The sequence below is a fragment of the Symphalangus syndactylus genome, chromosome 8, assembly GCF_028878055.3.
Source record: "Symphalangus syndactylus isolate Jambi chromosome 8, NHGRI_mSymSyn1-v2.1_pri, whole genome shotgun sequence".
Classification (NCBI taxonomy): domain Eukaryota; kingdom Metazoa; phylum Chordata; class Mammalia; order Primates; family Hylobatidae; genus Symphalangus; species Symphalangus syndactylus.
Window position 1 is genome coordinate 123,832,199 of NC_072430.2, and position 14,586 is coordinate 123,846,784.

At 54.0% G+C, this 14,586-nt stretch overlaps 2 protein-coding genes across 8 annotated transcripts; one reads left to right on the top strand and one right to left on the bottom strand.

Annotated features, from left to right (window-relative positions):
• Window positions 1-2,055: 2,055 nt before the first annotated feature.
• On the top strand, window positions 2,056-4,920 carry ZFAND2B (zinc finger AN1-type containing 2B). Of its 4 annotated transcripts, none has more exons than XM_055290718.2 (10): window positions 2,056-2,119; window positions 2,245-2,317; window positions 2,599-2,693; window positions 2,920-3,051; window positions 3,159-3,310; window positions 3,527-3,619; window positions 3,695-3,755; window positions 3,841-3,908; window positions 4,246-4,318; window positions 4,531-4,920. In XM_055290718.2, exons 2-10 carry the CDS (start codon window positions 2,263-2,265, stop codon window positions 4,573-4,575), a joined length of 774 nt encoding a protein of 257 aa, XP_055146693.1. In that variant the 5' UTR covers window positions 2,056-2,119; window positions 2,245-2,262; the 3' UTR covers window positions 4,576-4,920. The 4 variants fall into 4 exon arrangements, with proteins under 4 accessions (XP_055146693.1, XP_063501217.1, XP_055146692.1 ...); XM_063645147.1 differs by having other exon boundaries at window positions 2,062-2,119; window positions 4,433-4,920; XM_055290717.2 differs by having other exon boundaries at window positions 2,062-2,119; window positions 4,635-4,920.
• A 120-nt stretch (window positions 4,921-5,040) lies between these two features.
• ABCB6 (ATP binding cassette subfamily B member 6 (LAN blood group)) lies at window positions 5,041-14,524 on the bottom strand. Of its 4 annotated transcripts, none has more exons than XM_063645143.1 (20): window positions 14,181-14,524; window positions 13,415-13,997; window positions 12,965-13,102; window positions 11,949-12,129; window positions 11,661-11,762; window positions 11,294-11,477; window positions 10,258-10,379; window positions 9,677-9,786; window positions 9,409-9,474; window positions 9,114-9,239; window positions 8,878-8,954; window positions 8,727-8,790; window positions 8,529-8,614; window positions 8,297-8,354; window positions 7,666-7,770; window positions 6,213-6,387; window positions 5,980-6,092; window positions 5,653-5,747; window positions 5,502-5,570; window positions 5,041-5,318 (listed from the first exon to the last, which is right to left on the bottom strand). In XM_063645143.1, the coding sequence occupies exons 2-20, from the start codon at window positions 13,961-13,963 to the stop codon at window positions 5,207-5,209; spliced, it is 2,532 nt and encodes an 843-aa protein (XP_063501213.1). In that variant the 5' UTR covers window positions 13,964-13,997; window positions 14,181-14,524; the 3' UTR covers window positions 5,041-5,206. The 4 variants fall into 4 exon arrangements, with proteins under 4 accessions (XP_063501213.1, XP_063501211.1, XP_063501212.1 ...); XM_063645141.1 differs by having other exon boundaries at window positions 13,415-14,083; XM_063645142.1 differs by having other exon boundaries at window positions 14,168-14,524.
• Between the last annotated feature and the right edge of the window lie 62 nt (window positions 14,525-14,586).

Sequence of the window (14,586 nt, forward strand, 5' to 3'; positions counted from 1 at the left end):
AGCATTCTGGCTCATGCTCAAAAATGAGATCCGAAGATTTTTATTTTTTGAGTTCCACAAGGCTTTGGTTATCTGAGCATTTGTAAAGTGGGAGTGGGGAGAGAGGCAGTGTTTACCTTTGTTTAGTCTGCTCCATACACGTTTCTCCAAACTGAAAGCCTACAATTCTTTTTATTTTTGTAGAGACAGGGTCTCACTATGTTGCCCAGGCTGGAACTCCTAGGCTCAAGCAATCCTCCTGCCTCAACCTCCCAAAGTGCTGAAATTACAGGTGTCAGCCACCATGCCGGGACTGGAAGCCTACAATTCTAAATTGTACTGATGAATATAGAGAGGAAAAATGAATAAATAAAATTCTTAGAACCAAATGATTATAACGAGACTGGGAAATATTATGTGAAATCTGACAGTTATATATTGAAACAAAATAAAAGCATTTATAAAGTCCCGGACGCAATTTAAAATAAAAAGAATAGGCCGGACGCGGTGGCTCACGCTTGTAATCCCAGCACTTTGGGAGGCCGAGGCGGGTGGATCACGAGGTCAAGAGATCGAGACCACGGTGAAACCCCGTCTCTACTAAAAATACAAAAAAAAAAAAAATTAGCCGGGCGTGGTGGCGGGCGCCTGTAGTCCCAGCTACTTGGAGAGGCTGAGGCAGGAGAATGGCGTGAACCCGGGAGGAGGAGCTTGCAGTGAGCCGACATTGCGCCACTGCACTCCAGCCTGGGCGACAGAGCGAGACTCCGTCTCAAAAAAAAATAAATAAATAAAATAAAATAAAATAAAAAGAATATTGGCTGGGTGTGGTGGCTCATGCCTGTAATCTCAGCACTTTGGGAAGCCGAGGCGGGTGGATCACAAGGCCAGGAGTTCGAGATCAGCCTGGGCAACATGGTGAAACCTCCGTTTCTAAAAACACAAAAATTAGTTGGGCGCAGTGGTGTGCACCTGTAGTCCCAACTACTTGGGAGGCTGAGGCAGGAGAATCGCTTGAACCTGGGAAGCAGAGGTTGCAGTGAGCCGAGATCGTGCCACTGCACTCCAGCCTGGGTGACAGAGTGAGACTCTGTCTCAAAAAAAAAAAAATTATATTGATCAGGTGTAGTGGCTCACGTCTGTAATCCCAGCACTTTGGGAGGCCAAGGCAGGAGGATCACTTAAGGCCAGGAGTTCGAGACCAATCTGGGCAACAAAGTGAGACACCACCCCCCCCCATTTCTACAAAATTAAAAATTAAAAATTAGCTGGGCATGGTGGCTTGTGCCTGTAGTCCTGGCTACATTCATTTAATAATCACTAAGAATATTCTAGGCTAGCGTTTTTCAGAGTGTGGTGCATGGGCAATCTGTGTTATAATTCCTTCAGGTGCTTCCTACTGAATTAGAAGCTCCAGGGCCTGGAAATCCGCATTTTAAACTAGCTTTGTAGGCGATTTGGATTCACACCAAAGACTGAGGACCACACTGTTCTAGGCACTGTTAGGTGCTGGGACCTAACACGAAACAAGGTAGACGTGGTTCCTGACTTCCCAGTATACTCATATAGGGGCTGGGCTCATTAGTGATACGGGTGCTAGAATGGAAGAAGATCACATAGCAGGTGCGCCTAGTTCAGACTGTGGAGGATACCAAAGTCGAAACTGGAGGAGGGATCTGCAGCTCTAGAGACGTCTGTACTTCAGAGAAATATGGGAGCTATCGGCTCGTGGAGGCGAAGGGCAGCCGTAGCCGTGAACAAAATGGCCAGGAGGAGGGCATCGTGTGTGAAGCGTGCTAAGGACCGAATTGTGAAAGACCCCAAACCACCCAGACTTCCATCCCCCAAGATATCCGTCTTTGCCTTCGCTGGCCCTTTCGCCCGTCCCTGATCCCTCAGAGAGATACTCTGCGGAGCTACGCCCGGGCCCAGGGTCGCGGAGCCGCGCACCAACACCCTCTCGCCTCGGGACAGTCTTCCGACTCAGCCTCCCAGAGCAAGGCGGGGCGGGGCTCAACCGAGGCGCTCCCCGGCTGCCCGGAGACTGCGCCGGACGCGCCAGCCCTGCGTGATGACGTCAGCGCGCCGCGCGCGCCGAGGGAGGAGCGGGAGCCGGGGGCCGGCTGGCGCGGGGGCTCCGGTAACCCGGGCTGGGCGGGAGAGAGGAAGGGGCGGGGCAGGGAGCCCGCCAGAGTGCGGGGTCGCGGTCCGGACCTGGAGCACGAGCCCTTAGAGACGCTCAGCAGTCGTCGCTTCTCCTAGCAGACCCCGCCCGGCCTGGCGATGGAGTTTCCGGACCTTGGGGCTCACTGTTCGGAGCCGAGCTGTCAGCGCTTGGGTGAGGGGCGGAGCGCGCGGGGGGCGGGGCCCAGCGGAAAGGGACTTTGAACCGCAGGTAGGGAGGGAAGGGTGGGCTCCCAGACTGGCAATGCCGGGAGGCGGGGCTTGAAGTTGGGGGGAGGTCAGCGGCAGAGTGGGCGTGGCCACGGAGGTAATGGGCTTGGGAAGGGGCGGTGTGTCGCAAATAGGGTGGCGTTTTCCTTCCCGAGTGGAAGGCTTGAGTGAGAGAGAAGGACATCGAGGTCCCGCTGGACCTGCAATCCGACCAACTCTTTGCAGATTTTCTGCCGCTTAAGTGTGATGCCTGCTCAGGCATCTTCTGCGCAGACCATGTGGCCTACGCCCAACATCACTGTGGATCTGCTTACCAAAAGGTGAGGGGGCGATCCTCGGGGTGAAAGCAGGCAGATGGAGAATGCGTGCAGAATCCCCCAAATCTGTGTCTCACGTTTCTTCTCCCTTTTGTCTTTCTGAGGCTGTCAGTGCTGGGAAACACTGTTTTTTTGAGTGTTTGTGGTGGGTCATATCCAAGTTCTTTCAGGACCAGAGATTTGTTGGACTGGAGTGGGCCACAGACTGACCCTTGCTCCTTGACTACAGGATATCCAGGTACCTGTGTGCCCTCTCTGTAATGTGCCTGTGCCTGTGGCCAGAGGGGAGCCCCCTGACCGTGCTGTGGGAGAGCACATTGACAGAGACTGTCGCTCTGATCCAGCACAGCAAAAACGTAAGGTAAGCATTGTAGGGGTCAGCCACAACCCAGCTGGGACTACGGATGCCTGGAAACCCAAACAGCTAGTCAGAGTTTCAGCAGAGACAACCTTCTCACTTCACTTCAGATCTTCACCAATAAGTGTGAGCGCGCAGGCTGCCGGCAGCGAGAAATGATGAAACTGACCTGTGAACGCTGTAGCCGAAACTTCTGCATCAAGCACCGGCACCCACTGGACCATGACTGCTCTGGGGAGGGGCACCCAACCAGCCGGGCAGGGTAATTGCAGCCAAGTCCTCCACTTGCTTTCGGAAAGCATTCGTTTGGAACTGACTGAAGCTCTGTTGTTACAAATTGGGGAGCTTCAACCCTATTCCTGTCGGCTAGGGGTCTTTTAGCTTCCTTTTCAAGTGCATGTTTTTCCAGAACTCCCCTCCTGACTTCCTGGGTAACGCTAGTTCTTGGAGACATGCCAAAAATCTCTCTTCCCTACAGACTTGCTGCCATCTCCAGAGCACAAGCTGTGGCTTCTACAAGCACCGTCCTCAGCCCAAGTCGAACCATGCCTTCCTGTCCCTCTCCCAGCAGGTAGGCCTGCCCGTTTCCCTGCTCCCCTTTTCCCCTTCACACCTCTGACCTCCACCTCTTCAATGTCTGTCATAGAGCCACAACCCGATCTCCGTCCTGGACAGCCCCTCCAGTGATTGCTTTGCAGAATGGCCTGGTGAGTTGGGCAGAGGTTGGATGGACAGAAACAAACACACAGAGGGTGAAGTCCAAGGACACTGGTCTTCTTTCTCCCTTTGTAGAGTGAGGATGAAGCTCTGCAGCGGGCCCTGGAAATGTCCCTGGCAGAGACCAAACCCCAGGTTCCAAGGTACCTTACCCTCTTGTGAAAGAGAGCTCAAGCTGTGGGCAAGGGCTTGGTCTGGAGGCAGGTAGGTGGGACCACTCTGACACAATGCAAGATAATCGCTGGCAACTTGGTCTCAAAATTAAGATGAACTATATGATCTTTGACAAGTTATTTAACCCATGGAGCCTTCATTTCCTCTATAAAACAGGGACAATACTAATACCCACCTTGTAGTGTTGCTATGAAGATTGAGATAATCCTCAGCAGTGCTCGGCACCATGAGGCCGGACACACACAGATCAGATGTTCAAATTTCAGATCTTACCATCATCCAGCTTAAACTGTTTCTCCCTCCCAGTTGTCAGGAGGAAGAAGACCTAGCTTTAGCACAAGCACTGTCAGCCAGTGAGGCAGAATACCAGCGGCAGCAGGTATGAGGCCGGGCTGAAGATGTGTGCTGCAGTGGGAGGGAGGAAGAAGTCAGGGATGGGGGTTCTTCCGAGTGGTGCAGAGTTTTGGAATGGTGGTTGTCGTTTGGTTTTCAGTATGACTCCAGCCCATGCTGAGCTCTGAAATGAGGGCTGTCCCTCATTTCCTTGACGTTGCACCGTGTCTTCCCCTCCTTCCCCTCTCCTTGCTCCAGGCCCAGAGCCGCAGCTCGAAGCCATCCAACTGCAGCCTGTGCTAGGGCCCTGGGGTTGGGGAGGGAGGTTCACCTGAGGAGGACTGTGGCCCTCACACCTCTAGGGTACACAGGGAGAGGAGGCCCGGAGCAGCCTGGAGGGCAGAGACAAGTGGGAGTGATGTGGAGGTCGCCCTGGGAGCCTCTGGAAGGCCTTGCTAGTGCTCCAGCTGCATGGAAGAGAGCAGCTAGCAACTGTTCCCTGGTTGGGCCCTCAGTGGATGCTGGCCAGGCCCTACTCTCAGCCCCTTCATCATGTCATCTCCCTTATGCTGGAGCTGCCCCGACGTGGAGTGGGCAGGAAGGGGCCTGGAAAAAATAAAGGATCTTGGCAGTTGTTAAAACATACAAGTGGTGTGTTTCTCTCTCCTCTCTAACCTCAAACAGAAAAGCCGTGTCAAGAATGCTCATCTGACTTATGGGTAGAGGCCCACTGCAGTACCCCACCCCACAAAGCCACAGTGATCCTCGCACAGTCCACATTTTTATTTCCCCAAAAGGTGCTTTTCTGAAAGGTCCCTTTCCCTTACTATAGCTAGCACCACACCCCAAGACCAGGATGAAATAAGCCAGGGAAAGGGGATACATCTTATTCCCTTCTGGGTTAGTCTTTGAGAGGGAAGTGGCCAAACTTTTGTCACCGTTCCATGGTCTGAGGCTTAGTGTCTTCAGAGGTTTCTTCCTGTCCCTGCTGCTGCAGCTGCCACATGTCAGCATACACCCCACCTCGGGACAACAGAGCCTCATGCCTGGGGTGAGGAGGAAAGTGTGAGTCCTAACCATCAGTTTTACCCCGAGGGTGCTTGCCACCAGCCTACAGAGAGGACGGGATGGGAAGGGAGGTCCCCTCCAGAAGCCCCTGGGACTTCACGCCCCCTTTCCTGGAGCCCCCAATTCAGAAGACTTGTCCTTTTGATCTATGTGTCTCTTACCGTCCCCTCTCCATGATGCAGCCATCCTTGATGACGAGGATCTGGTCAGCATTGACCACAGTTGAAAGCCTGAGAAGTCAAAGATCAATCGCCTACTACCCGACCCAAAGTGGGCCACACCACCAGCCGCCACAGACCTGTAGTCCTGTACCTGTGCGCCACTACGATGGTGGTGCGGTTCGCACAGACTTTGGCCAGAGAAGCCTGGATGGCCCTCTCATTAGATGTATCCAGCGCTGACGTTGCCTATAGAGAGGGTCCGGGTAAAACTGCTCCTGCCACTCAAAACCCTCAATGGAAGGAGGCAGGCTGCTGGCTGAGGTCTCAAGAATACACAAGAGCCTTGTTTGGGCTTGAGAACTGTAAAGTGTGTTTTGCGAGATGTGGATTCATGGTATGTGTTCTAGGTGGGGACAGCGCCCAGCAGGAGTGGCTTGAGCATACACAAGGGAGGGAGGGGAGGAGACTCAGGGCGCACCTCATCCAGCAGAATGATGTCCGGAGCCTTGAGGATGGTGCGGGCAATGGCGACGCGCTGCTTCTCCCCGCCGCTCAGCTTCAGTCCCCGCTCGCCCACCTGTGTCCTGTACCCTGTGGATATTACCCACCACACATTTCTTACGTGGAAGAAACAAGAAACAGAGGGAACAGGGGTCGGGATTAACAGGACAACACCAGGAGGGGAGGGGACTCTCTGCAAAGGAATCTCACCTTCAGGGAAAGCCATAATGGCATCATGGATGCCTGCAGCCTGAGCAGCAGCCTCCACCTCATCATTCCCAGCTGTGACACGGCCGTAACGGATATTGTCAGCGATGGTGTCATTAAAGAGGACAGTGTCTTGGGGCACAACTCCAATGTGAGACCGGAGAGAGGCCTGGGTCACCTAGGGCCAAAAGACCACATACTCTGCGTTGTGAGATATCCCCAAGGCCTGGGAGGGACGGTGGGCTGGCCGGAAGCACGTGGGATAAGAGGCTCTGGTAAGAATCCCACCATCGGCCGGGCGCGGTGGCTCACGCTTGTAATCCCAGCACTTTGGGAGGCCGAGGCGGGCGGATCACGAGGTCAGGAGATCGAGACCACGGTGAAACCCCGTCTCTACTAAAAAATACAAAAAATTAGCTGGGCGCGGTGGCGGGCGCCTGTAGTCCCAGCTACTCGGAGGCTGAGGCAGGAGAATGGCGTGAACCCGGGAGGCGGAGCTTGCAGTGAGCCGAGATTGCGCCACTGCACTCCAGCCCGGGCGACAGAGCGAGACTCTGTCTCAAAAAAAAAAAAAAAAAAAAAAGAATCCCACCATCGCTGCCCCAAATCCTAGCCGTGTGGGCAAATCACTCCTCTCTGTTTCCCCATCTTCTCTTCCTGCTTCACCAGATTGCTGCAGATGTTTTGTTTTGTTTTTGGATAGAGTCCATTCTGTCACCCAGGCTGGACTGCAGTGGCAAAATCTCGGCTTACTGCAGCCTTGACCTTCTGGCTCATGCAATCTTCCCACCTCAGCTTCCTGAGTAGCTGAGACCACAGGCACTTGCCACTAAGTCAAGCTAATTTTTAATTTTTTGTTGAGATGGGGTTGCCAGGATATGTTGCCCAGGCTGGTATCAAAATCCTGGACTCAAATGATCCTGCTGCCTTGACCTCCCAAAGTGTTGGGATTACAGGTGTGAGCCACCACACCTGGCTACAGAAGATCTTTGTACCTTTGTTTTTGTTTTTGTTTTGTTTTGCTTTTTGTTTTAAGACAGGGCCTTGCTCTGTCACCCAGGCTGGAGTGCAGTGGCATGATCATAGCTCACTACAGCGCCTCCTGGTGGGACTACATGTGTGTGCCACCATGGCCAGCTTTTTGTATTTTTTGTAGAGAGGGTGTTTTGCCATGTTGCCCAGGCTGGTCTTGAACTTCTGGGCTAAAGTGATCCACCTGCCTCAGCCTCCCAAAGAGCTGGGATTATAGGCATGAGCCACTGCGCCTGGCCCTTTGTAGCTTTTATGGCACCATACAAATCCTTCATAGGACTACTTATGTGATTGTAGGTTATATCGTGCTAGAATGGCCCTGGTTTTTTTGCAAGGGTGACATCTACTCTCTCTGGACACCCAGCCCTTATCATTCCTCCACACATAGACCCCTAAACTACAATCTTCTCCTGAGCAACCTTACCTGTGAAATGTCCTGCCCGTCTATTCGGATGCAGCCAGAGCTGATGTCGTAGAAGCGAAACAGCAGGCGCAAAATTGTGCTCTTCCCTGCCCCAGATGGGCCCACCTGTTGCATTGGAAACGGGAAAAATCTCAGGTCCACTGGCTTTTTTTTTTTTTTTTTTGAGACGGAATCTCACTCTGTCACCCAAGCTGGAGTGCAATAGCGCGATCTCAGCTCACTAGAACCTCCACCTCCCAGGTTCAAGCGATTCTCCTGCCTCAGCCTCCCGAGTAGTGGGATTATAGGTGCCCGCCACCACGCCTGGCTAATTTTTGTATTTTTAGTAGAAAAGGGTGTTTCACCATGTTGGTCAGGCTGGTCTTGAACTCTTAACCTTAGGTGATCTGGCCACCTAAGCCTCCCAAAGTGCTGGGATTACAGGCGTGTGCCACCGCACCCAGCCGAGGCCCACTGGCTTTTGAGGTTCCCTCTCCAAGAGGTCACCAGTGTCCATGGAGGCTGCACCATTCAATCCTGTTGCCTATCGTGACTGGGCTCTCTGACTCCACAGCCTGGGTCACGAGCTACCACGGGCACTGAATGAGGGAAGCTTGAGGCATCTGGGCCAAGTGGCTGGGTCTCCTCTCACCAGGGCAAGTGTCTGTCCAGGCATCACAGTGAAAGACACGTCCTGCAGAGTCTCCCGCCTGCAAGGAAGGGTGGGTTGCTCAGCAGGCACCTTCTATCACCAGAGCTGCTGGTAGGCCCTGTCCCTCCCCTGCCCAGGCTTTTTTCCAAAAGCAGGGATTCAGAGCAGTGAGAAGCAGGAAGGCAGTGTGCAAATGAACGGAAAAGCAAAGGAAGCAAAAGGAAGGCCTCACCCATCGGTGTAGCTGAAATGCACGTTCTCAAACTCAATCCGGCCCTTCTGAAGGCGAAGGGGCCCTGCTCCAGGAAGGTCCTTCACCTGGAAGGGCACCACCCATGTGTGCTGAGGTTCTCAACTTTGTATTTTCCAAGCACAAGAAACACCACACAGCTCCTCCCTCCCCAAACCCTACTCCTCTCCCTTCACTCACTTCTGTCTCCTCTTTCAGCAAGTCAAACATGTTCTCCATGTCAATGAAGTTGGTCTGGATCATCCTGCAAAAAGGTACTGGTTAGGTCTTCTCTGAGCAGCCAGGAAATAGTAATGTGCCCTGGACAGGTGAGGGCCAGGGCTCAGATTACCTGTAGTAGGTGCCAAACCAATTGAGGGGCATGTACAGCTGGATAATGTAGGTGCCAAAGAGCACATAGTCCCCAACCTGTGGCAATCAAGGAAGCAGAGGATGTCACAGGGGGCCTGCAGGCCACTCTTCTTGTGTCACCCTGCCCACTTCCTACCCAAGAGCCTAGTGACCAGACACAGTCCCCAGGCCCCCTTTTCCTTGTGCCCCACTCTCTCATCCAAGATCCTGCCTCACCTGTAGCTTCTGCTCACTGACAAAGTATGCGCAAAGCAGGGAGCCGGCAAGGAGCCCGAGCCCAATCACCAGGTTCTGGGTCTGATTTAGTAAAACCAGTGAAGCGCTCGACTTCCACTCCAAACCCTGAGGGCAATAACACAGGAAGAGGAATGTCCTATACACAATGGCCATCAGTGAGTCCAAACCTGGGCCCAGGCCCCTTCCACCCCAACAATCGACTATTACTCTTGGCCCTGAAAATTCTACCAGGCCAGGACATTATTCTCCAGAGGCCTCAAACTAGCATCCTCACCTGATATTTGATGATGGCTTCTCGATAGCGTTCCACTTCATAACTCTCGGCGTTGTAATACTTCACCTGATGAATTCAAACCAAATTTATTTGGTATGGGCACAGCACATGGCAATCAGGTCATTCCTCCCTACTCTCAATCCTCCTTCCTGATTTCAAACATCACACACAAACATCACACCCCTAGCTCTCTGTCAGCCCCAGTGGTCCTAGTCACACTCCTCCACATCTCCATGCCTCACACCACTGCCACCGGGGCCTCTGTTACCGTCTCGAAGTTTAGCAGAGAGTCCACTGCTCGTGCCCGGGTAGCGTTCTCCTGTGTGTTCATAGCGCGGCGAAACTTGGTTCTCCACTCAGTGACCACAATGGTCAGGGCTGGAGAGTGACAGGATGGGGAGCAGAATAGGACATCATCCCCAAAAGCAGAGACCAAATGTCAATGTCCGCTACCTGCCATGTACACACTAAACCTATGCTCAAGCCCAGAGACCCAGATTCCACAGGGAGGCATCTCTGCAGCCTGCACAAAGCATCATGTGTAGAAAACGCTTTTGGTAAACAAATGAAAGCAAGCTGCATCTTGTTACACAAACAAGGCTTCCTTGACCTGTATCCACAGCTCAGACTTAACGTGACAAGAATGTCCTTCCCCAGCCCCTCAGCTAGGTTGAGTTAAGGTTTGATTTGACAGAAGAGACCCGCCCATCACATGAGGAGCACTAGGAGCCCATTCAAGTCCACCAATCCACAGCCTCCCATAGGTGGGTCACTTGAGTGGGGGCAGAGCTCATGGCCAAGGGAGTCCCTGGATAGTTCAGGGAGATGGTGTCCCCCAGCAGCACTCACTGAGGTAAAGACTCATGCACAGGAACACAATGAGGCCAAACCAGGCGTTGAAGAACATGCTGAAGTAGATGATGCCAATGATGATGTCGGCCAGCGTGGGGATGACATTGAACACCAGGTAGCTAGGAGGGCAGGTCAAGTGAATAAGAAAGGTTTGGGGGCTTAGACCCAGCAACCCTGCCTCTAGGCATTTCAGGGTAGTGTTTTATTTTCAAGCAACAGACTGGAACCAGTCTTAATTGATTCTACCCTCAAGAGGTGGGTGGCCAAATCAACCATGCTCAAACTACAGAGTTCTCTGTATCAATTACAATGAATGAGGGAGACCTTCAGGCATGGGAGAAAAACATATCTCCATAGTGTTCTGTTAATAAGCAACTCTGAGAATGATGGCTATGTCACAATACCATTTATTTTAGGAAAAACCTCCACAATACCATATTAGTTCTGTGAGTCTGCATATATAATATGTATGTAAAAATGCAAAAAAGCAGAACCCAGCTGGGCACAATGGCTCACAACTGTAATCCCAGCACTTTGGAATGCTAGGTGGGCAGATCACATGATGCCAAGAGTTCGAGGCCATCCTGGCCAACCTGGTGAAACCCCGTCTCTACTAAAAATACAATAATTAGCCAGGCATGCTGGTGCACATCTGTAATCCCAGCTACTCAGGAGGCTGAGGCAGGAGAATTGCTTGAATCCGGGAGGCAGAGGTTGCAATGAGCAGAGATTATGCCACTGTACTCCAGCCTGGGTGACAGAGTGTGACTATGTCTCAAAAAAAGAGCAGAACCCAGCATACTAAACAGAGTAGGAAGCTCTGAAGAAGTAAGTGCAGCTCGAAAGAGATTTGCCCTTTGCCTGCATTACCTGAGTTATTAGGAGAGCGTGTATACAATAATCCTATACTTTAAAAAACACCAAGGTGGGAGGGGCAGCTCCTCAGGTGGGGTCTGTTCTCTTCCTCCCACAGGCCCCTATCCCTGCTTCTCCGGCTCCACCCTCCCACATGCCCTTTCCACTGGGGCGGCACCTGAGCAGCCCTGTGACACTGGATGTGCCCCGATCCGCGATCCGCAGCACCTCCCCTGTGCGGCGCCCCAGGTGCCAGCGCAGTGAGAGCTCGTGCAGGTGGGAGAAGATGCGCAGCTCCACCCGCCGAGACGTGAACTGCTGCACCCGGATCCACAGGAAGGTGCGCAGGTTGCTCACAAAGCCTGCAGGGAGCCGGGGGAGGCCTCAGTAGGGCCTGGGAACTGAGGGACGTCAGCCCAGCACCAGGATGTGAAGGGTCTGAGAGCATGTGAGGGCTAGGGAGGAATGCTGGGAGAGGTGGATGGTGAGGGAATGCCTGTGGGAGGGGCCTATACCTAGCAGGGTGAGGGCGGAGTCTCTCATACCTGTACTGCCAGTGCCACCCCCCTGGAGGAACTTGAGGAAGACGTAGCTGGTAACAGTCCAGGCCAGAGAGCTCCAAGGTGCCTTCTCAGTCAGCAAGTTCACTGTGGAGGAAACGAGTCAGAACCCACTTATGGCACCCAGGACTCTCTTCAGGCAAAATGGCCCCAGGTACCAGCCATAGTCTCTTTCTGACCACCCAGCTCTGTCCCACCTCCCTAGGTAAGGACCATCCCAGCCACCAGGCTGATGAAAGACCAGCACACTGAGCTGGCGCTCCTCCTGCTCACCAATATTCCTATAGAATATAGGCACCAACACGTTGAGTGCCCGTTCCAAACCCATGAGCCCCAGGCAGATGAGCACCACCAGCTGCAGAGCTGGACTCCCTCGAGGCCACAGGTAGCCACTCAGGAGGCGGAGCTTCCTGCCAAAATCTCGCCAGGTAGACTGTTGGGCTGCTGACCGAACCTAGGATGGTGAAACAACGTAGGAAGGGAGCTCAGAAATCAAGTAAGTGCACTAGCCAGAAATCCTTTAGGGAAAAACATATGGGGTTACAGCTCCCAGGTATCTCAGACCCACAAGTGATCCTTGATGGGGTCAGAAAAACTAAGTTGCAAACTGAGATTTGGAAAAGAAGCATTTCATTTTGGGGGAAGGAATGATGACAAGGATTGAAATGAAGAGACTCTAGGATTCAGAAACTGAGGTGGGGTCTGGTGCTGTGGCTCATGCCTGTAATCCCAGCACTTTGGGAGGCCGAGGCAGGTGGATCACCTGAGGTCAGGAGTTCAAGACCAGCCTGGCCAACATGGTGAAACCCCGTTCCACTAAAAATATAAAAATTAGCTGGGTACACACCTGTAATCCCAGCTACTTGGGAGGCTGAGGCACGAGAATTGTTTGAACCCAGGAGGCAGAGGGTGCAGCGAGCTGAGATCGCGCCACTACAATCCAGCCTGGGTGATGGAGCAAGATTCCGTCTTAAAAACAAAAAGAGGCCGGGTACGGTGGCTCAAGCCTGTAATCCTAGCACTTTGGGAGGCCGAGGCGGGCGGATCACGAGGTCAAGAGATCAAGACCATCCTGGCCAACGTTGTGAAACCCTGTCTCTACTAAAAATACAAAAATTAGCTGGGTGTGGTGTCATGCACCTGTAGTCCCAGCTACTCAGGAGGCTGAGACAGAAGAATCGCTTGAACCCGGGAGGTGGAGGTTGCAGTGCGCTGAGATCACACCACTGCACTCCAGCCTGGTGACAGAGCAAGACTCCGTCTCCAAAAAAAAAGAAACTGAGGTGTACCTGGCTCCTTTCCACATCTTGGTCCTCTTCATGAACCTGCAATGTATAGGACTGGGGACGAAGTCCAGGGGCCCAGAGACCCAGGACAAACAGCGCTCCAGAGACCACATACCGCAGCACCCACAGGCTAAACTGAACCTAGAATGAAATATAAGTGGAGAGAGTATCATTGAGGATAAAATTTCACTGTATTACTACTTATAACAGGGCCGGGGACTGGTGTCATGAACACATTCAGCTCTTACAGGCTTAAAAAAAAAAAGCAAAACCACAGTGACTCAGCAAAGACACACCCCACCAGCTGGTTATCAGCTCCCGGCAGGACTCAGCCCCTCCCTTCTCCCTTTGCTTAGAGGCATCCTAAAGCCTGGAAGCCGTGTGACTGGACATGCAGTGCTTTCTCCCAAGCCTGGCCAGCAGAGGCTTCCCCCTCCCCACAGAGTCCCTCACCTGCTGGCCCAAGTCCGCCCTTGCCCACCACCACTGTGGGCTATTCCAAGACACCAGGGCCAAGTTCTCGGCTGCAAACGCCACAGTCCAGAGAAGCAGGAGACCGGGGCTGTGCCTGAACTTGATCCAGATGCCCATTGCCAGACGCTGCCGTGCCTGGCTCCGCTCCACGACAAGCAGCCACAGGCCACAGGCGCCAGCCAGACTCTCCAGCACGGAGGCCAGCAGTAGGTAGCTTGGCAGTGGGGACCCCCGGGCAGTGCCCACCCGGCCAGCCAGGCCGGCCAGGGGCAGTGCCACCTGAAGTGTGGCCAGAAGCAGCTGCAGCACGTAGGGAGAGACGCGAGGGCCGGCCCCCCAAGACAGCGAATCAGCACCAGCGGGCCGCTCCCGGCGTCTGCAGGGAAGAGCCAGCACCAAGGCCAGAGCTCCCAGCGCCATCCGCATCGAGGGCACGAGCGTGAAGAAGAAGCAGGGACTCAGGCCATCCTGCATCCAGGCCGGACCCACGGGCCCTTCGGCCTCGCAGTAGTTGCCCACAGTCACCATGGCAATGCGTGGACGCCGGCCGAGGCTGCGGGCACTGCGGGACCGGAGGACGGGACTGGTCACTCGGAGAGGGGCGCGGACATCCGGGTGCCTCGGCTCACGTAACCGCTGGGCGCCAAGCTGCGGGGGTCCAGGGAAGGGACGCACGTGGACCAGGCCTCACCGCCCACTCCCCTCGCGCACGCGCCGCCGCCACGCACTCACGCAGGGCACGTACGCCGTCTCAGCCCAGCCCCGCTGGCCCTGTGCCTGGGACCCTTCTGCCAACCGCAGGCCCACGGGAATGCTCGGTGTTGGACTCGCACCGCTCTCCACGGCTGTAGCCCCGCCCACGGGACCGCCCCCAGCCCCTACCCAGGGCTCCCATTGGCCAAATGTCTCCGAAGGGGGAGCCGGGGGAATGGTGCACGCGAGGAATGCAAATTAGAGGCAGAGCCGGCTTGGTCACGTGCTCAGGGCGGGAAATCTGACCACCAGGTCCGGCTGGAAACTTCCACGGAATCGTGGGTCGGGGCTGGAAACAGACCTCCAAGGAACCGTGGGTCGGAAGCTGCCCTTCCGCCAGCCGCCTAGCTCAGCGTATCTGAGCGACAGCCTAAACATACTTTCTTCTAGACCCCGAC